The sequence below is a fragment of the Nyctereutes procyonoides genome, unplaced genomic scaffold (genome assembly GCF_905146905.1).
Source record: "Nyctereutes procyonoides isolate TBG_1078 unplaced genomic scaffold, NYPRO_anot_genome, whole genome shotgun sequence".
NCBI classification, from domain to species: Eukaryota; Metazoa; Chordata; class Mammalia; order Carnivora; family Canidae; genus Nyctereutes; species Nyctereutes procyonoides.
The window spans coordinates 19,534,791-19,560,103 of record NW_026575020.1 but is presented as its reverse complement, the minus strand read 5'-3'; the positions used below and the strand labels follow the sequence as shown (position 1 = coordinate 19,560,103).

At 40.8% G+C, this 25,313-nt stretch overlaps 1 protein-coding gene and 1 pseudogene across 2 annotated transcripts in view; both read left to right on the top strand.

The window, feature by feature from the left end:
• Positions 1-21,311, top strand: part of HEATR6 (HEAT repeat containing 6) — a 33,844-nt gene extending 12,533 nt beyond the window's left edge. For both annotated transcript variants that reach the window (XM_055329570.1, XM_055329563.1), the window contains 13 exons: positions 191-486; positions 1,487-1,664; positions 6,615-6,821; positions 7,271-7,370; positions 9,655-10,010; positions 11,033-11,155; positions 11,512-11,598; positions 14,175-14,309; positions 15,081-15,203; positions 15,896-16,020; positions 16,867-16,963; positions 17,989-18,193; positions 20,360-21,311. In XM_055329570.1, the coding sequence (XP_055185545.1) occupies positions 191-486; positions 1,487-1,664; positions 6,615-6,821; positions 7,271-7,370; positions 9,655-10,010; positions 11,033-11,155; positions 11,512-11,598; positions 14,175-14,309; positions 15,081-15,203; positions 15,896-16,020; positions 16,867-16,963; positions 17,989-18,193; positions 20,360-20,934 (2,607 nt within the window). In that variant the 3' untranslated portion in view covers positions 20,935-21,311. The remainder of the gene's footprint in view (positions 1-190; positions 487-1,486; positions 1,665-6,614; positions 6,822-7,270; positions 7,371-9,654; positions 10,011-11,032; positions 11,156-11,511; positions 11,599-14,174; positions 14,310-15,080; positions 15,204-15,895; positions 16,021-16,866; positions 16,964-17,988; positions 18,194-20,359) is intronic.
• LOC129518620 (U4 spliceosomal RNA) lies at positions 8,606-8,724 on the top strand (annotated as a pseudogene).
• Positions 21,312-25,313: the final 4,002 nt, after the last annotated feature.

Sequence of the window (25,313 nt, the reverse complement as noted above, 5' to 3'; positions counted from 1 at the left end):
CGTGTACTTTATGCCTTGTTTCCTATGGCCCAGTAGGGTGTGTGCATAAGTGCTTTACTACAGGAATTAAGTGCCACTTTTTTCTCTTCTCCTCTTTTCTTCTTTCCTCATATTGGGGACATAGTAATTATCAAGTGGGAAAGGTACCAATAGATGTCATATATATGTTTTCATTTGCTCCTAAAATCAGAATAAAAAGAAAAAATCAAAAGTAAAATCGAAGAAAATCCAGCAAGGAGAAGAGGAAGAGGAAGAATCCAGCGGTGAAAGAGAAGTAGCCCGTGTTCCTAGCTCGGGCAGAGAGCACGTGCATGAAGGGAACGCTCCCTGTTCCGCCCCCCTCGGAGGCCAGAGTTTGCCAGTGGAGGGAAGCGCTGCAGGAAAAGACCGAGTCTCCCCGCCGTTCCGTTCTGCCAGTTGGAAAAGGGTCAGCAGTAGTGAGTCTGACTATTCTGATGCTGAAGGAGGCATGCAGAGTAAAATGAGGTAGTAGTATTTGGTTATGTTGTTATGCTTTATAACCTGTGTTGCTTCTAAGTTTATAACTTTGTTTAAAAACCTGACCTGTAGGGATTCCTGGGTGGCTCAGTGGTTTGGCGCCTGCCTTTGGCCCAGGGCACGATCCTGGAGTCCCGGGTTCAAGTCCCTCGTTGGTCTTCCGGCATGGAGCCTGCTTCTCCCTCTGCCTGTGTCTCTGCCTCTCTCTCTCTCTCTCTCTCTGTCTATCATGAATAAATAAATAAATAAATCTTAAAAAAAAAAAACAAAACCTGATCGGTACGTGGGATTTAACTTGAAGATTCGTTTATGTGGGGCTTTGCCTTACTCTGCGTTTTGCTGTGTTTCCTTCACCCGCTTTGAGCATGTGGTTCCTCTGCCTGGAATTTCCTTTCACTCTGTGTGCCTTCTTGCCATGTTAACCACTACTCCTCTTCAGTATGAGCTCAGCAGTCACATCCTCTGAGAAGTCTTTTCTGACAGTCTCCCTACCCCCTGCCCAATTCCGGCTTATTTTTGTGACCCTTTGACTTATCCCTGCCTTAGTGTTAATCACAGTGTGCTGCAGTTATCTCTTTAACTGTCTTGTTTCTCCCACTCGTGAGCTCGTCAGGGGCAGGGGTGGCTTTATGTCTGCCAGCCCTAGCCCAATGCCTGGCACATCCTTAAGTACTCCAGGCATGTTTGCTGGATGACTAGATGCTCTGCAGTGTTTTATATCTAGCAGTAGTTTCCTGATGTCAAACTGTTGCCCTTTTTCTATTGTTGACTTTATTAACTTGTTATATAAACTGTTTTAACATGTTTTGATTAGGTATTTTGAAAAAAAAATATTTCTTTATTACCCTGCTGGCATCTATACCTTAGGGTTTATTCAGAATGTTGAGTTTTCAATGTATCATTTGAGTTGGCTGGAATAAGTAGCCTTCCATGTCTATATTTTTTAAACTTAATATTAAAAGACTTTTTTCTTCCTTCTCTTGGGCAGGTCTTACCAAGCCAAAGTTCGCCAGGGAGCATTAGCTTGTTTTCTTTCTACTATAAAATCAATAGAAAAAAAAGTTCTCTATGGCTACTGGTCAGCCTTTGTACCTGATACACCTGAGCTTGGCAGCCCTCAGTCCGTGTCCTTGATGACTCTTACATTAAAAGATCCTTCTCCGAAGGTAAGAGCATTTAAATTCTCAGTATGATACTAGGAAGAAGAACTTTACACATCTTTTTTATTTTCTCTGCCTTACCTGGTCTCATCTGAATATAGCTGTCATTAATACCAACCCAAGTCCTGTGTTGAGAATCAGTGGACAGGGAGGAGGATGGGAAGTGGGCCCATGTGAATAACAGGTTGAGAAAGATCATAGTGAGATGGCCTCCTGCCCAGGGCTTGCTTAAAGCCTGAGCACACAGAGTTAGAACTTCAGTGTCCAAAAAAAAAAGAAAAAAGAAAAGAACTTCAGTGTCCCTTTTGAGCTACACTGAAGCATCTGTGTGCATCCTTCCCTTTGATGAAAATGTTGATTGCCATGGTATTTGTACTAGGAAAGAATAAAAAGCAACTTAAGTATTTAGTGGAATATCTTGGTCTGTAGTGGTTATGAAGGATATGGAAAGCTTAGAAAAATGTTTATGATGGGAAACATAAGAAAACTTTTAGATGACCCTTCAAATGCTCTTAAAGGGTGAAGAAAAAATAAATGGGCTTCAGTTGTACACAAAAAGCAGCAGAAATTTTTCCGATTGACTGAATCAATAGCAAATGAGGACCTGGGAGGAAAAAGGGAAATGAATGGTGGCAAATAAGTCAGTAATGAAGCCATTCTAGTAATTGAAAGGAAAACTACCATAAAAGTTAAAAGTACATATATATGAAGAGCCTTCAGCTGAGGGGAGCTGCTGGCAGTAGCCGAGGAGATGGTGCTGTGGAGCAAGTAGCAGGCCAACTAAACCACCAGCTAAGGGTGCAGCTCCCCAGCTAAGGGGATGTGAGACATGTGAATATGGGGTATGAGTACAGAGAGTTTATGGAGTCAGATCTCATGAAAGTGGATAAAATCCGTTTCATGATGTTTATATATCTTTATAGTTGTAAATGTTTACATGTGACTTAGAGTGTCATTAGAAATTTTACATACTGCAAAATACTCCTTGATTTGAGTATCTTTCAGATATGTTCTTGCTTTTTAGCTTTGGTGAATGCAAGGAATGTGGTAAGAAAAGTTATAGAACTATAAAACTTCCTCCTAAAGATTTCCTAGATCCAGTACAAAAGCCACTTGAAGGCCCTAGAGAAATGGAAAAGAGTCATCATCCTTAAAAAGTATTAAAGAAGGTCAAAGTAATGATTAGAGTTTGTGTTGGTTCAGTGTAATGGCAAGTGAAATGATTGTAATCAGCAACTTTGTAGCAGATTTTAGGTTACAAAGGTGTAAATAAGTGTGACAGTCATGGTCCACAGTGAGGCTTAGCTTCTGCATATTTCTGCAGACTGTCCATGTGCACCAAGACATATACTAGAAGAAAGTATATACTAGAGAGGCTTTTTAGAAAGACTCCTAGAAAGCTATGTGCAAAAATAAAAAGATGTAAATGGAATGGAGCAGCATTCTGCATTGATCAGAGCTAGATTAAAAGGTACAGCCTTGTGTAAAGGCTGAATGGTCATCTGCTCAAAGGCTCATTGTAAGTGTAGAGTTGGGTGCCTAAAGTTTCTCTTAGCCAGGATGAAATGTGACAAAACAATAGCACATCTTGTTGAAGTGCAGTAATGATACGACCTAGGGTAGATTCACTTGGAAGCACAATTTTCACTGGTAACACCGAGAAACTTTCCAGAGAGAAATGGACAGAAGAAGAGGGGACTGGACTCTCCCATTCAAAACACTGACAATAGATTATTTTCAGGAAGTTGCAGTATGAGATGCTAAAGTGATTAATTGCAAAGGAGAAAACTTATGTATTTCTTTTAGGATTTGGCAGCAGGGCAGTACTTGGGAAATGGTCACATTTTTATATGTTGGAAATGTGCTTCAGAAAGCACATCCTGTATGCCAGACAGCACGGAGCAAATTATCAGTAAAAATGCCATGATTAATTTATAGATTTCTTCTATGTAAATTCCTGAGGTGTTACAAAAAAAGATTATGTATATCAAGATTTGATCTAAGGAACAAACTGTGGGACATACTTTCCTCTTGGTACCTTGAGAATTACCCTGGTTTTCAAATACCATGATGATTATTTTTCTTTTGGAGAGCTATGAAATGTGGAAACAAAATCTAGAGTAATAGCATAACTATGAAAGGGAATAAAGCAAGTTTTTAAATATCATGAACTAGTAGGTAATCAGGTTTTCTCTCATAAGGCCAACCAAGAACAGATGACCTTGGCTTGGATATCTCCAGATCTAGAGACACTGATGTAGTGTTCAAATGCCTCCACCCTAAAGGCAACCAACTTTGGGAATACACTCAAATAAAATTAACCTTGAATATGGGTGCAGAATAAGCAATCCTGGGATGAAACCAAACAAGGGAATAGCCAGGTGTATCAAAACCTCACTGCTATCCACTCCCAGAAAGATTGAGACCAAACATAAAAAAAGGAAAACATAAGGATTGACTGAGCTACCTTAGCAAATATTTCTGCCATACACATTAGTAGCAAAAAGAGGGAAAGTGCTTTCCTGTTTCATTACCTTTGATCAAGACTGCCTGTCCAAAGAAGTGAAACTACCCACTGGTGAAACAGAGCACACTGACATTTACCACATTGAAAAGACCTCAACCATCATTGTTAATATTCTGACAATAAAAACTTAACAAAATGAACTCTCTGGAGAACTGCACCTCTTATGGTTTGTTTGCACATCAGTATTTTCTGCTGAAAGTGCTGATAAGAACTGATAAATAGTATATTAAATATTGATATAAGACCCAGTGAAGCAGAACTTGAATGATTCAGTGTCATAAATAGCATTTTTTTAAGCAAGAAAGATATATTAAACAAGGTTTAAAGGAAATTAGAACGAAGAGAAGTAGAATTTGATATAAGATCACATTTTTTTACATAGATTTCATACCTCAGTGATATATTTCAGTGACATTACTTTTGTTTTCACCTGTGATGGTCACGGATATTTTTTCCCTCTTAGGATATCGAAGTTAATTTAGCTAAAATTTTTTTATTTTTGAGCATTAGTTCATCTCTCTCCACAACTTGGTTTTTAATTGTAATTGATTTGTGAGCTGTTTGGGGAATCATGGTTTTTAATTGCCATCTAAAGAAATGGAAGTTTAGCATAACATCTGTCTTTTTCAGTTCAGATCAGCCATCCAATCAGGTGTTGGGAAACTATGTTTTTGTAAGATCCATGAGCTAAGAATAGTTTTATGCTTTGAAATGGTTTTTAGGGACGCCTGGGTGGCTTAGTGGTTGAGTGTCTGCCTTCAGCTCAGATCGTGATTCTGGGGTCCTGGGATCAAGTCCCGCATCATAAAAATTATATGAAATTCGGATTTCATTGTCCATAGTAAAACTTTATTAGAACATAGTCCGATTTATTCTTCATTTACTGTCTCTGCTACTATGGCTGGGTGGTTGCAACAGAGACTTTTAGGCCTACAAGGTCTAAAATGTCTAAAATATAAAGTATGTGCTGCTGGTCCTTTGCAGAAAATGTTTGCCAGCCCTGATCTAAGTAATTTTTGAGTCAGCTGACTTGTGACTTGTACATGAGTTCTTTCTCGCTGTCTCTCTCTGTCACACGCACGCACACACACACACACACACACAGAGGCACACAATTTCTTTTTTTTTTTTTTAATTTATTTATTTTATGATAGTCACAGAGAGAGAGAGAGAGAGGCAGAAACATAGGCAGAGGGAGAAGCAGGCTCCATGCACCGGGAGCCCGATATGGGATTCGATCCCGGGTCTCCAGGATCGCGCCCTGAGCCAAAGGCAGGCGCCAAACCGCTGCGCCACCCAGGGATCCCCACAATTTCTTAATACATTGTCAACTTCCTAACTTCAGCAATGATGCTTAATTCTGGAGACTCATATTGCTATACTATAAATTTATTCTCAAAGAAGTCAATTTTCAGTTTTTTGTTTGTAAGTCCACTCTACAAAAGGCATGCAAAAGTGACTTATTCCTTGTTACTTGGAGGTGATATAGTTGATGTTTTTCTGGAAAACCTTTTTACACCAAAGTTAGAGATGCTTCATGATGAGCACATACTTAGATTCGAATTATAATGTTGATTCTTCGTTTTAAAAATATCTGACAGTGTTTAATTGGCATTTTGGGGGTACAGTATTACATTATTAGCCCTGCATTTATCACCTACATTACATTTTGGTTAAATTGGCTTTCTTTTTATTTCATTTTTTTCATTCATGCTTTTTAAGACCACAGAATCATCGAGTACAAATTGAAAGTCATCTTTTAACATTATAAACACAGTCTTAACTCCAGTGAGCCTTTTCCTGACAAACACAGTAGACCATTGACAAAGGGGCACATACTTTCCTCTCTATCCCTCAGGTTATAGTTAATGATTTTCCTTTATTTGCTTATCAAAGACTCTCACTGCAGGCAGCGTTTGTTTTGACACCTATGAATGTTTCTGAAAAGTTGGATCACTAATGATGCCCACTAAGATGAATGTACTTAAAGTTCCTGATACTCTCTCTTATTAACTTTGAGCACTCATGGATGCATCAGGAAAGCAGAAAAAGCAGCGTGTTTAATGTAAAACAGACTCCATACTCATGTATTTTTTTTTCTACCCCATGAGTATTTCACTGTCTCTTTTCACTTGGCCTTATGCTTGAATAAACTAGCCTCTAATCTTTAAGTTATTCTTACATTCATGATTTCAGGTTTTCATACTGTGGTGTAGCTTAGACTTATTCCTTACCATAAGAAAACCTAACAGCAATGTGATGGAAGTGCAAGTGGCCTAGTTCCTGGCTACTGTTAGGACCTGCTAGATAACCCTACTGCCTCTGTTTTCCTAAATGATTGGAAATACTTTGAAAATTAAAAACAAAAATAGGAAGAAGGGGATTTGACTCGTGATTAGTAACTGATTGGAATCATCCTGAAATTTCAGACACGTGCATGTGCTCTGCAAGTTTTATCTGCTATCTTGGAAGGCTCAAAGCAATTTCTTTCTGTTGCTGAAGATACCAGTGATCACAGAAGGGCTTTCACGCCCTTCTCCGTAATGATTGCATCCAGCATTAGAGAATTGCACAGATGTCTTTTGTTAGCTCTGGTGGCCGAATCATCCTCACAGACCCTTACTCAAATAATTAAGGTAAGCGTGCCAAGTTACCCATAGGTTCTGGAGGGTTTTCTCTGCTTGAGTTTTGCATAATGTTTTATACTTTCCAAAAGTAATTTGACTTAAGAATGTAACTAAGTAGTAATTTTACTTAAAAGATATCCTATTTGGAAGTCTAACTGGTGATTTTATTTAAAGCTACCCTATTTATTTAAAGCTATCCTGTTGTGCCTACTTATTTGATCTTACCCATAATTTCTATATGTCCAAATAAATGACTTACTAAAATACTCCAATTTTTAGTATTAAGTTGTACCAATGAGAACATAAGTACTATTCCCCTAAAAAAAAGGACAAAAAAAGAGAAAAACTGATTTTCAAATGAATATGAAGACTTTGCTTTTTAAATTAAATGCTATAAAGTTTTGTGTCTCTGCTCTGGCTTAATCAGACCTATTGATAGGCTATTCTTTATTTTGCAGTGCCTTGCAAATTTAGTGTCAAATTCACCTTATAACCGTCTGAAACTCAGCCTGTTGACCAAAGTCTGGAACCAGATAAAGCCTTATATCCGCCACAAAGGTTGGTGGTAGTTTAAAATCAATTGCTTTTTTATGTCCATCAAATGTAGATTGTTAGTTTAAAAAATATTTAAGGCATTTTTATAGCTCTAAGATATCTCTACTTGTTCTCATGTTTTGGGGAAATCAGCTATTGCTAGAAACCCACTTTTGACCGCTGAGCCCCAGTGGACACCACTGGAAGGAAGAGAGAGAATTAACTGTAAGGGTCACTAGTTCTTCACTACTTCGGTACAGTGACTTTAGAATTAGGGGTGAGGCAAGTGTGGAGGTGTGGGGGCAAGCTCTGATATATAATGCACAGTTCATGTCCTTCAGGCAAAAGTAAGGATGGATAGGGGTGACCAGTTGGTTAAGCATCCAACTCTTGATTTTGACTCAGGTCAGGATCTCAGGGTCACTATGCCGGGGTGGGGCGGCGGCTGGGGGGGTGCAGTCTGCACTCAGTGGGGAGTCTTCTTGGGATTCTCTCTCCCTCTGCCTCTCCCCCCACTTGTGCGTATGTGCTCTCTCTCTAAAATAAATATTTAAAAAAAAAAAAGGATGGATAGTCACATATACATCATCTTTTTAGAAAAAAAAAAAGAAAACTGGAATATAAAACCTAACTTCTTTAACATTGTCTCCTCTGAATTTCAGATAAAATTCTAGAACCTCAAATCCTCACTGACACAGAATCTTATTTCTTATTATTTCCTGGCTTACTCCCACACATAATATATATATATATGCTATAATACTTGCATGGAGAACATTTGTTTTTCTTTTGGTTGCAAGCTTTAGGATCAGACCATATTCCAGTAAGTTAAGTTTTTCGGTGAGAATTCTGGTACTTGAAGGAGGTGGTAATGTTTCTGTGACATCATGGAAGAGCTAGTGGACCTGGAGTCAGGCTGAGGGTCTGCAGCCCATATCTGTTTTGCCATCTCATAATTGCAGCTATCAGAACCCTTGTTTCCTCCTAACAGGAAGAAGTAGACCCACCTCATATAAGATATTTATAAGGCTTAAATGAGTTAATGATGTGTAAACTAAGTCCAATTCACTTGTTTCCCCAATGTGTAAAAGGGGACCCAGAAAGGTAAATCTCGCCTTGGGGTCTCTTATCATGTCAGTGGCAGAAGTAAGATGGAAACAATCCACGTCTTTGGGCTTAGTCCCTTGCTCTTTCCACTGCACCAGCTTTTCTTTATCTGCAAACTGAGAGCAGTAGGTCATGTCTCAAAAGTCCTTTCCAGCTTTGCGTAGTGGCAGTATCATAGCCAATGAGGTTTATCCGAGGCGCGATTATTGCTAATCAAAAGTCCCTTCTAAGTATCTGGCTTGATCTTCCAATATTTTTATTATTAAAATAGTCAAACCCACAGAAATCTGAAAGAATAGTATAGTGAACATCAGCCTACATCTACCTAGATGTCACAGTTAACATTTGTTATGTTGGCTTTGCCTCCATCCACATATATGCATCTGTGTATTTATATACGTGTATAAATATCTATATTTTTGAACCATTTGAAAGTCAGTTACAGACATGATATTTCATCCTAAATATCTCAGCATGAATCTTTTTTTAAGAATAAAGACAATCTCCAAAAAAACACACCACTATTCTCGCACCTAAGAAAATTACATTGGTTCCATGCACCTAAGAAAATTATACTGGTTCCATAATGCTGGGTATCTACTCCACGTTCAGATTTCCCGTGTCTCAAAAAGTCTTTTCCTCGACTTTTTTTTTTTTTTTTAAAGATTTTATTTATTCATGAAAGACACAGAGAGAGGCAGAAACATAGGCAGAGGGAGAAGCAGGCTCCCTATAGGGAGCCCGTTGTGGGACTCGATCCCAGAACCCCAGAACCCCAGGATCATGACCTGAGCCAAAGGCAGATACTCAATTACTAAGCCACCCAGGTGCCCCGTTTCCTCATTTTTTGTAAGCACTTGAGTTCATTCTGGGTTTATGCATTACATATCATTATCATGTCACTCTAGTCTCTTCTAACCTAGAACAGTCCCGTCACCCCTTTCTTTCTTTCGCCACGCTGATTTACGGATGAGTCCCAGACAGTTGTCTTCCAGCACGTTTCACATGCTCAGTTTCTTTACAGTGTTGTTGAACTTCTGTTTGTGTCCCATGTATTTCTCTAAGCTGGAAGTTAGGGCTAGGGATTTAACTAGATAAAGGTTAACCAAGGATGTCCTAGTTCTCCATTGCCTGCGGTGGTAATTACAATCTCTATGATAGCTGTTTCCACAGTGATAGTGATTCCCACTAACTTTGACAGATGTGAATGTTCGAGTGTCAAGCCTCACTCTTTTGGGAGCCATAGTCTCCACTCACGCACCTTTACCTGAAGTCCAGCTGCTTTTACAGCAACCCTGTTCTTCCGGACTCAACAATAGCAATTCAGCGACTCCCCACCTCAGCACTCCTGACTGGTGGAAGAAGGCCCCCTCAGGACCCTTTCTGGAAGAAGCATCAGTTAGCTCCCCAAAGGGGACTTCAGAGCCCTGCTGGCTCATCCGACTCTGCATTTCCACTGTTGTATTGCCCAAGGAGGATTCCTGTTCAGGTAGCGATGCTGGCTGTGCGGCAGGAAGCACCTATGAACCATCCCCTTTGCGGCTGGAGGCCTTACAGGTAGGAGGTTTCAGCTCCTCATTTCTGAAATGGAAGAAATAATTCTACCTTCAAAGGATGCTGGATTGTGAGAAGTGAGTCCATGAAAATAATGTAAAATGGAGCCACAGGGCAGAGGTATTAGGGGAAGTTGTATTTTAGGTGTGAGTGCTCTATTATTTTGTTTTGGGTGGAGGTTGGGAGAAGACTTGGTTGTAAATATCAGATGCATTCCTTTTTGTTGCAAGCCATTTTAGTCACCTCTGTTTTTATGTGACAGGTGGGTATGCTAGATGATACAGTAATTTTTTTTTTAAGATTTTATTTATTTATTCATGAGACAGAGAGAGAGAGAGGCAGAGACATAGGCAAAGGGAGAAGCAGTCTCCATGCAGGGAGCTCGATGTAGAACTTGTTCTCAGTACTCCGGGCTCACGCCCCAAGCCAAAGGCAGATGCTCAACTGCTGAGCCACCCAGGCGTCCCATGTTGATACAGTAATTCTGAAAGAAATTGTACAGTTCATCTTTGATTTCTGCAGCTTTAAGTAAATCTGTAACTCTCCATAATTTCTCTTTCATCTTTTGTCTGCTTAGAGACTACAAAATTAATGCTCCTTCAAAGGAAGAGAACAATCTTAGGTTAATGTACTCGCTTCTTCTGTACTCAGCTGTGATCTAAGACACGGGTTTGGTTCTGCACTCTGCTGCTAATTGTTGGATTGATATTAAACATGCCCTTTAGCCTTTAACTTTTGCAGCCTTAGTTCCTTCAATTGAAGTATTCAGTCCTTGCCTCAGAATTGTTCCCAGCTTCATTAATATCGACAATCTTAATGAAACACATTTCATAAATTATAAAGCATCATGGAATTATATGATATAGTGAATTGATTTTAGTTGTAAAGATTATGGTGGTTCATTTCATTTAACATTAGATCACTGCCCCTGGTTAAGTGTGAGTGATTTCTGAAATCTTAAAGCACTTTTCTGGATATTGTGGCCCCACATTGCATTCAGGTCTTGGCATGTATTCTCTTTGCAGGTGTTAGCTCATCTGGCTAGGGGCTACTTTTCAATGGCTCAAGTGTACTTAATGGAGCTTGGAGAGGTGATTTGCAAGTGCATGGGGGAAGCAGATCCATCCATTCAGCTTCATGGAGCAAAGGTAACTTTCGTGAAAAGTCTCCTTTTTTCTTCTCTTCCTTTATGTTGTTCCCTCTGCTACATGTCTGTGTATTCTGAGGTTTTTATAGAGGTTTCAGGTAGGGAAAGTCATACATTCCTTTATTTTCAGCTCTAATATAAACCCAAAGAATTCATTTGACAATATACTAACAATACATATCTGGTGATTTTGTTCCTGAAAGAAAGCCTCTGACATAGGAATTGCTAAGATAAGAAAGAAAATTCAGTTGGAAATTAATTTCCCCTTGATTTGAGGTCATCTCCAAACAAGTGAGGTTTCCTACCTCCATGCTTCTAATACTAGGCTTTGATAATCTATTTCCTTTACTTCGGCAGCTTCTGGAAGAACTGGGTACAGGCTTAATACAACAGTATAAACCAGACTCTTCCATAGCATCTGATCAGAGAGTGCCAGTCAGCTTGGTAAGTACATGTCAGTTCACGGTTTTCTCCTTTCTTAGTACTTCAGTCAGATTTGAGGCTCAGTGATAAAGTGAAGGAAGCAGTATAGTTTCTTCCACTGTCAAAAACTAGTTTATAATCTGTGATGACATGATACTAGCATAAATAGGATTTATTTGGGCTTCGGTTTATTTGCATTTCAGTGTGTGGTCAGATTATGTGTAATAGAGAGCCAGCAATTGAAACATCAATATTTCTTCTGCATAAAACCTAATTTGGTTGTTCATCCTGCCCAAGAGGCAGACTGAAATAATGGGAAGAGCCAAGGATTTGGAATCAGAAGGCATGAGATCAAATGTAGGGAGCACCATTAATGGATGTATGAGCATAGTTTCCTCATAAAGAGGAATAATAATCTTTAACTCTGGGGCTATTGGAAGATTGAAATGTAAAGATGCTGGCACATAGTAGGTGCTTGATAGATTTCCATTCCCTTAACCCCCTCACCACTGCACCCCCCTAGTTCCTATTAAAGTCCTGTGATCTGAGGTTGTTTCTGCTGCCCCCACACTGGCAGGCCTTTAGAAGAGGAATATGTGGACCTCTTAAAAGTGATGGCTTTTCCTCCTGTCCTCCTCGTCCTGCCTGTTCTCTTCCCTTTGCAATTTCCATCATCCTTGCAAGGAATTAGGGATACCTAGCCCTAGTCATTTCATGAGACTGCCATAAAACTGAAATGTCACCATTCACAGGGAGGTGAGTTGAACTTCGCTCAGACAGACCTGAGTTTGCATCCAGATGTCCCCCTCCTGCTTGTCAAGTGACTTTAGGAGAGACTCATCTGTTCACACTTGGGTATCATTTCATCCATTAAAAAAAGATACAGAGACACAGGTTGAGCATCTACTTTTGGCTCAGAGTGTGATCCTGGGGTCTGGGATTGAGTCCCACATCAGGCTCCCTGCATGGAGCCTGCTTCTCCCTCTGCCTGTGTCTCTGCCTCTCTGTCTCTCTCATGAAAGAATAAATGAAATCTTAAAAAAAAAAAAAAAGAAAAAGAAAAGATACGCTTTCTATATTACTTGTCAGTTGCTGAGTAGTAGATTATACAAAACATTTAGCAGCTTAAAACAATATATATCCTCTTACATGGTTTCTGTGACACAGGAATTGGGAGTAGCTTAACTCAGGTCTCTTTGAGGTTGCCGTTAGGATCCCAGGAGGGGCTGCAGTTACCTGAACTTGACAGAGGTTCGAGGGTCTTCACCATGGCTCACTTATTTATACCTAGCAAATTAGTGCTGCCTTTTGGCGGTGGGCCTCACTTCCTCCTCCCCATGAGGACCTCTCCAGAGGACTGCATGAGTGTCTTCTTGATAAAGTGGCTGGCTTTCCCTGCCAGAGAAACAAGAGAATCAAGAGCAAGACAGAGAAAAAAAAAAAAAAAAAGCAAGACAGAAGCTGCAGTGTTTTTATGACCGTGCTTTGGAAATTTCATTGTCATTTCCATAGCACCCTACTGGATACACAGGTCAGCCCTAGCCACTGTGCAGGCAAAGGGCCACCTCCTTAACATAGGAGGTGAGAATCACTGTGAGCCATCATACCTGTCCAAAGTCTTCTGGTTTGGGGTGAGAAAGGCCCAAATTGGATTTTTAGGAGCTGGGATTTAGGGGAGGACAGAACTGTGCTGTGGGATACATGGTAAAACTCAGGACTAAATCCATGGGGCAGAAAATAGAGATACCAAACCACAGATAGGTTTGCAAATGCACGTGAATCCCCAGGTTTTTAGAACACATGGGAAAGAAAGTGTTCTAGGTACTCTTTGGAGGCCTCTTGAGAGCCTTAGAGTGGAGCTCATTCCTCAAAGTGCTCACAACAGAGCCCCCTGTTCAGTTAAAGAGTTGCCATTATGCATCAGGCCCCAGGTGAGGAACTTCACACACAGCATTACATTTTACTCTCACCTAGACTCTGCCAAGTAGACAACTTCACCCTGTTCTACTGAAGAGGAACTGACAATGAGACAGGTTCAGTGACTTGTCCAAGGTTGCAGAGATGGGATGTAGCCACTGAAGGATCCAGCCCCAGCTCTGCCTCTGGATCCTGCGTTCTTTGGGCTCTGGTACCAGCCTCTGGGCTCTGTGGGACCCTGACGCCATCCCTTCACACCTCAGTTTCCTTGTGTGAAAGTAGAGATAATGACTCTACTTCATTTAATTGTGCTGAGGACTGCGGTGGATAGATGTGTGTGAGGCACTGAGGGCAGCGCCTGGCATATGAGATGCTCTCTGGAAAACTTGAGGGGCCATGGCTGCTGCTGTTACCGCCATCCTTTACCCCCTTTGTCATGATTGTCTTCTCTGGCCGCCTGACTATAGCAGACCATTTTCTGGTCATTAAAGTAGAAGGAGGCAGTCATTGTTTTCTGAAGTTCCTTCCATTGCTGTAGAAGAAGGACTAGCAGAAGCACTTAAAAGAAGCCACTACTTTATAGAAGGATATTTCATTACTACAGCCCCCTGTGGCAGTCTGCATTGAGTTGGTTCCGTTGTTGGTTCATGGTGGCGGTTTTAACTGTGGCCCTGTTCCAGGTGGTGATGTTCTGGACTATGATGCTGAACGGCCCTCTGCCTAGAGCCCTGCAGAATTCCGAGCACCCAACTCTGCAAGCGAGTGCCTGTGACGCTCTGTCTTCTATCCTGCCAGAGGCCTTCAGCAGCCTGCCGGTAAACTGAGGAGTACTTGCTCAGCCCTGAGTGCCCACCCTCCCCCCACCCTGCCCCAGCATCAGAGCTTCTGTTTGATTCAGATTCTTTTTCATTATGAGCCAATATTGAACAGGCTCTCTGAGAAAGGGGGGCTTAGTCTACTTGAGTCTGGGATGAGGGCACTGGTACAACTTAAAGTCTTAATGTCCTGGGAAGAGCCTTTCCTCCCTGTGCTTAGAGGGTGGGTGGTGGAAGGCAGGCGAGAGGCTTGGAAGTCAGAGACATTTCAGAAAAGCTTTCAAAGCCAAAAGTTAAGACCTGGATATAAATCTGCACTCTTATTCTCTGCCTCTCTGATGATCTTAACTTCTGTAAAACTGAGTTTTATCATCTGTAAAGTGGGCACAATGTGAGGAATGACATGAAGTGTGTGACCATACTTGGCTGGTGCCCACTGTACAGGGTATGCAGGCTGCTCCCCTTCTTTAGTCCCTGGTGGCATTTGTGTCTGTTCTAGCTTATGAAGGAGGAGAATGCACTGACCCAGTTCACATAGTGGTAAAGGTTACTGGTCACAGATGCTGTGTGTGCCCGGCACCAAGCAGGCACTCACCTCATGCCTGGGTCCAAAATGAATCTCTGTACTCTGCCAAGGTCGTTTCAAGATCTCAGTTGTGTTCAGCTCCTGAATACAAACTCAGACACAGACGTGTCACATTCACCTGTTGAGGACAGTGGCTCATAGTTCTTCTGGTCTCACTTTTCCTTTGCCAATCTTTCTCACTGCAGAGTGACAGGCAGATTCTGTGCATCACCATGCTGCTTGGGCTGAACGACAGCAAGAACCGATTAGTGAAAGCTGCGACCTCGCGGGCCCTTGGAGTCTACGTGCTTTTCCCTTGCCTCAGACAGGTCAGAGGGAGCCTGTACCACCCTCTGTGCCTCTCATGGGCCAGAGTCATACTGGTTTGGGTGGCTAGAGAGCTCCTGAGTGAGACAGTAAACGATGTTACATTGCTTTTGATCTGGTTTCTTTAATCGCTACTAAAACATGGTAGTGCCTGTAGTTCATTTATTTCCAATTACTTAGCACATTACCCCAGACTAAGAGAGAAGGAAAAAAGAGAAATGGGACATTACCTTGTGATAGTAATAATTTAGAAAGCTGATAAAGTTTTTACTAAGAAAGAAAGAAATTTCTCTTTCACTCTGTGACATTTATCTCTCTGAGAAGTGTGTAATAAATAGGGTGTATTTTAGAAATATATTTCATTGTCAGCATCATTTCCCAAGGTAGAAATCAGTGTAAGCCCAGAATTCATAGATAACGGTCATGGACCAGGTTGTAAGATGTTCCACAAGAGCAAAATCCATAGGCTCCTTGAATGTGCGTGGCACATCCTGAAATCATGGAAGACCCTCCCCTGGGGTTTTTAGTAGATGTCCAAATTGTAACATAGTAGAAGAGTAAATTGAGTAAATAAATTTTGATTTTCAAATAGAGATTTGCGGTAAAGGCTTATATCTTTCTCTGGAAATGAATTTCAGAATTTTCAAGGCAGCATTGTGAGCTCATAAAGTAACTACAGTGTTTTATTTTCTAGGATGTCATATTTGTTGCAGACACAGCAAATGCAATATTGATGTCACTTCAAGACAAATCTCTGAATGTCCGGGCCAAAGCAGCCTGGTCCTTGGGCAACCTGACAGACACTCTGATTGTCAACATGTAGGTGACTCAGCTCACTTCTCCCTAGATGACTTCTGAGGCTTAGGTCCCCAGGAGGATATCTTACCTCTACTATAAAAGAACTAAAAGTAATTCTCCCATGTTGTATATCAGTCTTCCTGCTTTGTTTTATATTTCTTCAAGTAATAAGATTAGGAAGTTATCCTTTATGTATGTTTGTGTATGTATATATATTTAATACTGTATGCTAAAATAAGTAATATATCCACATTATAAAAATGTGGAAAATATAAAAGTAGAAATTCAAAACCATAGTATGGCTGCGTTTTTAAATGTCAAATTTATAATTTTTTAAAGTAATGTATTCACAGGTTAAAAAAAAAATTGAAACAGTACAAAGGGGGTATTCATTATGAAGCCTTTCTCCTACCTCACTCCCCTCCCTAGAGGCAACTGTTATTCCTCATATACTAGCATCCTGCTGTTCATTGCTTAGCTCTCACATATGATGTGTATAAGCATTCTCCTGACTCTTTTTTTTTCTCCTCTTTATAAATGTTAATTACTATTACACAGCCATTACTGCACGGTGATTATTTAACCGTTTCCTTGTATTCGAACTATTTGCATTATTTTAGGGTTTGATATGCAGTGAACATTTTTGTGCACAATATCTTTATTTTGAGATACACCTTTTGGTCACATTCCTAGATGTGGACCTACTAGGTCAAAAGGTATAAACTAAGTTCTTGGTGTAATCTAAACAGATTTTTTGAGCTGTTTTCCCAAATTTTTTATAGTTATACTAAGTGAATGTATGTGTATATGTGTATACTTAACTGGGTTTTACCATTTAACATGTTTTGCCTGCTTTGGATGGAACAGGGAGACTCCAGACCCAAGTTTCCAGGAAGAGTTCTCTGGTCTCCTGCTCTTGAAGATGTTGCGATCAGCTATAGAAGCATCCAGGGATAAAGACAAGGTAGATTCACAGCAAAACCTAATGCTTCTCAGGTGAATATGTACTATATTATAGTTTTATCCCACCAAGTTTATCCCTGTTCAGAGGAGATTGAGAGAGTACTTGGTATGATGTGGCCTACTCTACCTTGCATAGTATCTTTTCTGTTTCCTGTCTCCTGAAAAATATCAGTGCTTTTGTAATACTACTCTGTGATCTCTCCATGTTTGTTTTAATATGATCTATTTTTCTTTTGTTTTTTTGTTTTTTTCCAAAAAATCTTTAAGTGTCAAGTTAGAAAGATGAGCAGCCCTTGGCTTTAATAAGTTGAAGGTATAGAAATGGGCTTTAGGGCGAGTCAGACATGGTTCAAAATCTGGCTTGCCCTTTAATGGCTGGGTGATGTTTGGTGTATTATTTAACTTCTGTGAAGGTCAGTTTCCTTATCTTGAACATGGAAGTCATGACCTCTACCTCAGTGGCCTCAGAGATGCCTTGTGTCAAAGTACCTAGCATAGCCCCTGACCCATACTGAGTGCTTAATTTAGCACAGTGATTCTGAAACTGGGAAGCCCTGTGTGGGACTAATTTGTTCAGAATCTCTGAGATTAGGGCCTGGGAATTAGTTTTTGAAAAAGAAAGCTCCCCAGATGATTCTAGTAGGCCGCAAAGGTTGAGACTTGGGAAAATTACCAGACAAGAATTTTGAAGCCTGGCCTCTCCTCACCTTGCTGCAAGCTAGATTTGCCCTCTTGCCCCTGGGCTTTCCATGCCATCTCTGCAAAATTAGGACAGACCTCTCTGAAGTCTAATCTAAAGATACCAGTGAGGACCTATGGAGAACTTCACCTTTCTGATGGTACAGGCTGTTCACCATGCAAGTCCTCTCAAGAAGCTACAGCTTTATAGGCTGCTTGTCTTGTTGCTTTAAGATGTCCAAGACTTCCTGGGTTTTTTAAAGCATTATACTTTCTGTAACATCTCTTTGGCAAAGTAGATTTCTAATGCCTTTTTTTTTTTTTTTTTTTTTTTACATTTTATTGTAGGTAAAAAGCAATGCAGTCCGGGCCCTTGGAAATTTGCTTCATTTTTTACAACCATCTCATATAGAAAAGCCCAGGTTTGCTGAAATCATTGAGGAGTCTATCCAGGCCCTGATTTCTACTGTTCTAATTGAGGCTGCCATGAAAGTCCGATGGAATGCCTGTTATGCAATGGGGAATGTTTTTAAAAATCCTGCTCTTCCATTAGGTAAGAAAGTCTCAAACGAACTAGGGGTGGTGGAAGGGGAGGTGGGTGGGGGGTGAAGGTGACTAGGTGATGGGATGAGCACTGGGTGTTATTCTGTATGTTGGCAAATTGAACACCAATAAAAAATAAATTTATAAAAACATAAAAAAAGTAACCATTTAAAAAAAAAAAAGAAAGTCTCCCTTTTCTCTCTGGTGGAGAACCCTAGGACAACACACACCAGCCTACATTGTTATTAAAGATATTCCTTAATATGTTACTTATCACAGTATTAGAAAAAAATGGAAATGTTCTGAACACCTAAGTTTAGGGGAATGGTTGAGGTAAATCATAGTGTATATATTCAAAGGAATCTCTTAGAATTATGATTACAAAAAGTTTTTGATAATCTTGGAAAGTACTTCTGATGTTAAGCAAATTAAAACAGGATGTGAAATTGTTTCTACAGCTTGATCTCAATAAATGGGTAGAAAAAAGACTGAAAGAAAATTAGCGTAATTATTAACAGTAATTGCCTCTGGAGGGGACAATGAGTAGGATTTTTTTCTGCTTTCACTTACAAGAGCGTATGTTGTTTTAACAACAGGGGGTAAAAATGAAAGAGAAAAAGTGGCACAGTAAAAAGGGTAGAATTTGGAAATCCCATGTGAGCCCTTGGTACTGAAGTGGGCTGCTGCGTTGTAGGAAGCCATCTAAGTAATGACTTGCTATGTGTCGTGATAGACCATCAGTGGCCAATAGCTGCTTAGGCAGATGGGTTGTGGCTTCCAAATCCCTTCACTTTCCTTACCAGCATTTGCCTTATATGTTTGTCTCAGATAAGGTTTGAAACAAGGTAAGTTCCTGGAGAAGTTAAATCCATCCTGGGCCAGTAGAGCATGCATCAGGTTAGGGAAATCTGGCCCTCCTCCCCTTTACTGCCAAGAGCTCCCAGCCAGGGAGCACCTGGCTGGCTCAGTCAGAAAAGCATGTGACTCTTGACTCTTGATCTTGAAATTGTGAGTTCAAGCGCCACATTGGGTGTAGAGATTACATACATAAACAAATAAACTTAATAAAAAAAAAAAAAAGAGCTAGTTTACAGCCTATTCCAGCCTAGCACTAATGGAGAAGTAGCTTCTTAGCTTTTCCATGGAGGAAATAGCCTAACATGAAATAGCCTTTGGAGTTGGAGCTCATTAAGGTAGGTGTCTGCTTGCATGTCTTTAAAGGCAACAAAGAAAGGGGGAGGAGGTGCTAAGAGAGTTAAGGAAGCTGAAATCTATTCTCTTGCCCATCTTGAGGAATAAGAATACCCCCCAAAATGGAGTGATAGCTCTGATGAGGAAGAAAGCAGGCTAATATCCTGAGACCACCAAGAAGGGAGAGACAACAGAAATCTGGGCATTATGTTCTCAGAATTAAGACAGTTGCAGGTTTTGTTAATGTGAGTTCTCTGTTCCCCAGTGACTTCCTAAATAGTATTTTCTTTTTTTTTTTTTAAAGATTTATTTATTTATTTATGATAGACATAGAGAGAAAGAGAGGCAGAGATACAGGAGGAGGGAGAAGCAGGCTCCATGCCGGGAGCCTGACGCAGGACTGGATCTCGGGACTCCAGGATCGCGCCCTGGGCCAGAGGCAGGCGCCAAACTGCTGAGCCACCCAGGGATCCCTTTCTCTTTTTCAATAAAATGCATGACTTGCTATGTTCAGAGCAGTGTCTGGATGCTAATCTGGGTAATGAAATGCTCTTGTCAGCATGAACAAGGCTGGCATAACAGTTGTGCAGTGTACACAGTGCTCAGAAGCATCCGACTGAGAGAACAGGTGGGGCTACAATTCAGTCTGTGCTCCTCCCATCAAGCCTTATGCCCTCAGGACAGCCTCTTCCCACAGAAGAAGCCTCTTTCACAGTTGCCAAACTCCCCATTTAGAGTAACAGAGGCCCCGAGCATGCAGCAGGGTTGTTTAGGGAAATGAGAAGTTTGGGAATCAGTACTTGGCCCCTTCGCCAGAATCCCATAGTCAGCACTGATCACCCTAATCTGTAGGGTTAGTGTGAGAATTAAGTGAAAACATAGTGATTAGCTTGAGCACTAGTGTGTGTGCTTCCTCTGCCCCTCTCTTTCTCCCCTGTTTATTTTTAAGCCTTCATTTGTTTCAATGCCAGTGGATTCTTTCTAGGAACAGCCCCGTGGACCTCCCAGGCCTATAACGCCCTGACGTCAGTTGTGACATCATGCAAGAACTTCAAAGTACGCATCAGATCTGCCACTGCCCTTTCCATCCCAAGCAAGAGAGAGCACTATGGGTCTGTTGACCAATACGTTCAGATCTGGAATGCATTGGTCACTGCCTTACAAAAGAGTGAAGACACCACAGACTTTTTGGAATTCAAGTACTGTGCCAGCCTACGGACCCAAATCTGCCAGGCACTGATTCACCTGTTGAGCTTGGCCAGTGCCTCAGACCTGCCCTGCATCAGAGAAACCCTTGAATTGAATGGGGACATGGTGCAGTCCTTTATCCTACAGTTTTTAAAATCAGGAACAGAGGGAGAGGACACTGGAGCACCCCACAACTTGCATGAAAGAGACCAGCTGGTCAGAACAGCCTTGGAGCACATAAGCAGTATCCAGGCACTGGCTGGCGACACAGCCAAGAGGGCCATCATGGGCTTTTTAGAAGATATCCTCACCATTTACTGTGACTTGTCTGGATCACAAGTAGCGCTCCCAGGATTAACAACAGATCGGTGAATAGTCCACCATACTTCCAAGTGTCAGGTGGTAATAGAAAGACCCAAGCTTGAGTATCAGATATGCAGGATTTAAGTTTAGGGATAGAAACAACCCACTTGCTCTTATTTAGAATAGGCCTAAATTTTTCTTGAAGGGCTCAACCACTTTAGAGAGTGGTTCCATGGCACTGGCCATAGTCCAGATTGTTGGAGCCTCTGACCTGTGCCATCGGAGCCAGAAGACAGAGTTGAGTGTGGGCCAAGCAGACTGGGCGGTTATGAAGCGCATTTAGCCTCAGAAAATAGAGACAAAAAGCAAAAGAATTTAGGAATGAGAATGTTGTGTGTTGTGTTTCTGTGAATTGTTTTTCTTTTATAATAAACTAATGAAAAATAGTGTGCCTAATCTCTGTTTTCAGATCAAGTTGCATTTATAGAAAGCTTCCCGCAGAGCTGATGTTCAGCCAGTTTGCATTGGTGTAGCTGCTTCAGTCGCTAAAATACTGCAAAGTTCCTTACAGGTTGGTAACAGCTACTGCACTGAGCTCCCCAGGACCAACCCCAGAAGCCCCCCCCCCCCCCCCCCCCCCCCCCGCTGCCTCTCTGCAATCCACTTAACAGAAGAGGATCCTGGCTTGCAGAGGCTGCCAGCACGGGCCCCTGTCTGTTGCATCCTGGTCGTAACACCGACCTCTCTCCATTGCCTGACATCCCTGAGGAGACTGTGGTCCCCGGTACTAACTTTGTGGTGGTTCTGCCCCCTCTGAATGTTTGCCTTAAAAAAGAATTATTTAATTTAGATGATTAGAAAGAGAGGTTTTTAAATTGTATTTTGATAATGTCTAAGCAATTATAAAAGTCACTTCTCAGTGAATTATTTACATTTGAATTTACACTCATTTCTTAGCCTCCAACAGTATGTGAGAATTGATTTCAGATAGGAATTTAGATAATATAACGGAACCAGTCAAAATGATTCCATACTTATATCTGACCTGGGATACATAAGAATCAAGATGCATAGAACAGATTTTGGCAATACATTATTTAACTATTGTTATTTAGCTTAAAATACTATATTTTAGGGCATACATATGTCCTCAGCATTTATCCTTTGCCCCTAGAGAGTTGCTCTCTTCCCTCTGCTGTGTTCTTGGTTGCTCAGGAAATATTCCAGCAGTTTGGGGAAAAGAGTCCAGAAATTGAAGGCCCGCTTTTCCATTGGTAGAGTACCAACCGGTTTCCAAAGAATTAGAACACAGGTACAGTATAAACACCCCTATAGCACATTCTTTAAAAGTGCTTTTCTTTGGAGATGACTCTAGACACGAATTGTTACAGAGACTGGAGACTGAGTTGAACCTGTACTGATCTTAGGATGAATCTTGGAACTCATTTACTTATCACTTCCATAAAAGCAAAAATGTACATAGCCACTATTTGGGGGTAGGGGAGCTCTCACTGGTGAATTTCTTGATAAAATATTTGTGAAAAGACTTTGAATGGTTTGATTTGATGATTTGCTTTTTGTTTATCTTAAATTAAATCTCATTTTTTAAAAAAACCTTTCACTTCAGTAAAGGTTTCCAGATCTCTGAAAACATATGTTAGGATGTCTGTATGGAGGGAAAGACCAAGGGTAAGCTGCTAGAAACTCCAGGTGTCTGGGGTACAGCTCCCTCTGGACGGGATGCTGATTCTCACTGTAGCAATATAGGAGGACCCCAGAGGCCAGAACTTCCTCAATGCCCTGGACTGGGGCCCTCAGAAAAGCCACCACTGTGAAGGGAAGCCACACAGCCAATGAAGAGTTAGAACTGAGTCTGAGGCAGAAAAATAGGAGGTCCAGCTCCAATTCCAAATTCTAATTCAGAATGCCAAATTCTGAACTTTCTTTTGATATTTAAAAGAAAAAAAAATTGGAGAAGGGGTCATTAGGTACAGATGGCTAGAGACTTTGTGTAATAAACTGACCGCATTAGGACACCTCACTTACTTTTGAACCTTTTCTGTGATCACTGAAAGAAACTCCCTAATTTCTATCCACTTTTAGAACTTGAGGAAGGCACATGTTATAACCTCTCCTGTGGTGTTAGTTAACAGGAAAGCAGTGATTACAGGGCAGCAGAAACCTCCCATGGAATACCAGGGCAAGGGCTTCTTTGAGTCTGACATTTGTGCATGAATACAGACCCTGAGCAGACTCACTGTCTTTCCAATATAAGAGCTCTGTGAGTTATAGCTACTCTAGTTCATTTGGCCTTCACTTCATTAATACAGTACAGTGGTTAAAAGCCTAGGCTTAGATCCTGGCTCTGCTGCTTTCTATCTGTGACCATCTTGTACCTTAGTTTTCTCATCTGTAAAATAGGGATAATAGTGCTTACCTCATAAGGATGTTCTAATGATTAAGTGAGTTAATACACAAAGTTCTTAGAATAGCTTCTGGTACTCAATAAACGTCAGATATTTATTTTCCTTGAATTTTCAGAACACTAGACAGAAATACTGTCAACACACCATGAACTTCTCGTGATGACAAATAGCTGGATTCTCCTGACTGCTCCTTCAGGTGAGGTGTTACCTGGGATGCCTTGGGAAGCTGAACCTAGCAGTATGGAGAGGTACTACCCCAGGACCTGGGTAGCCTGCTAGACACAGCCCTGCATCTTGCCCCTACAGGTCCCCTTGGACAAGGGAAAGGATGAGATGTGTGGGAGGCCACATACCTAACAGAACCTTCCCGAGTTCTGCCTCTTGACCCATCGCTGCGGGCCAGTCAGAAATTATAGACCCAGTTTCCAAAAGCTTTGGAATTATACCTGGGTTTTAAAGAACAACCGCAACTTAATAACCACATCTGTGGGCAAGTTACTTGACCTCTCATCTGTAAACCGGGGGTAACAGTACCTCAGAGTTTCAGGAGTATGTCACATGGTACATGGAAAGCATCCAGCTTGGAGTTGGCACAGAGCAGGTGTTCAATAAAAAATGGTGCCCTCCTGGGTGTTATACTATATGTTGGCAAATCAGACTCCAATAAAAAAATATACAAAAAAAAGGAAAGAGAGAGAGAGAGAAGAAGAAAGAAAGAAAGAAGAAGAAAGAAAGAAAGAAAGAAAGAAAGAAAAGAAAGAAAGAAAGAAAGAAAGAAAGAAAGAAAGAAAGAAAGAAAGAAAGAAATGGTGCCCTCATTACACTTTTCTTTGACATCTTTCCTGGGCTTGAATGTCTGTCTCCTCATTAGAGAAAAATCATTGGAGTGGGATCTTGAGGAAGAAGCATATGTCTACTACTAAAAGTACAAACTTTGAGTCTTCAGGTCAAAACTAAAGAGATCTTCAGCTCCAGTGGACAAAGACATTATCTTAGTGTTGGGGCCAATGTCTCAGATACTTAGCATTCATTTGCCTTTCCTGAACAGCACACCCAAGGACCACAGCATCGCCACTAGAAACAGCAGCACAAATGCAGTTGGGGGGGTGGTGGTAGTACAACCCCTCTACAGTTAGGATTCAAAGCAGCAGCAGCTTGGATCATTTGCAGAAGCCTTTCCTTGTGAATTACTGCTTTGCAATTGATTCCATGACCAACTAGGATTTACTGTAGGAATGCAGACATTTTTTGAATGAGCAGTTCAATTAAAGTATTATCACATTAACATGTCAAGTAAGAAAAAACCCCAATAGCCATTTTTATGGGTAGTGAAAGAGCATATGATAAAGTTTAATTTCCTTTTCTGATCAAAATTCTTTTTAAAGGGACACCTAGGTGGTTCAGTGGTTGAGCATCTATCTGCCTTTGGCTCTGGACGTGATCCTGGGGTCCTGGGATCAAGTCCTGCATCAGGCTCCCCACAGAGAGCCTGCTTCTCCCTCTGCCTGTGTCTCTGCCTCTCTCTGTGTGTCTCTCATGAGTAAATGAATAAAATATTTTTTAAAATTCTTTTTAAAAAATTAAGATAATTGTTAACATCATAAAATATACCTCTCTTATCAGTGTCTTTCCTTAAAAAGTCAGCAATGACAAGCAAGCCTGTCATCACAACTATTACCTAATGCTATACAAGATTCAATGGCCAAGGAGGGGATTAAACCAACAATAGAGTTTTCCAAACAAAAATTTCAAAGAGAGTTTCTGAATTATCATTATTTATAGAAGAGTCTGAGACCCTGAATTCACAAATCACTATTTGCAGCAAGTCAAGATAATCAGCTCAGAAAATAATAGAACTAATAAAAGTTCTTAAATCCTTAAGATAGCTGTTTACAATTTGCCCAAATCAATGGTTCTTCCGTATGTCAGGCCATAATTGGATGCAATTTTTTATGTCAGAAAATATTCCATACACACTAGTAACTAAAAGTAATATGTATCTAGGAATAAATTTAAACAAAG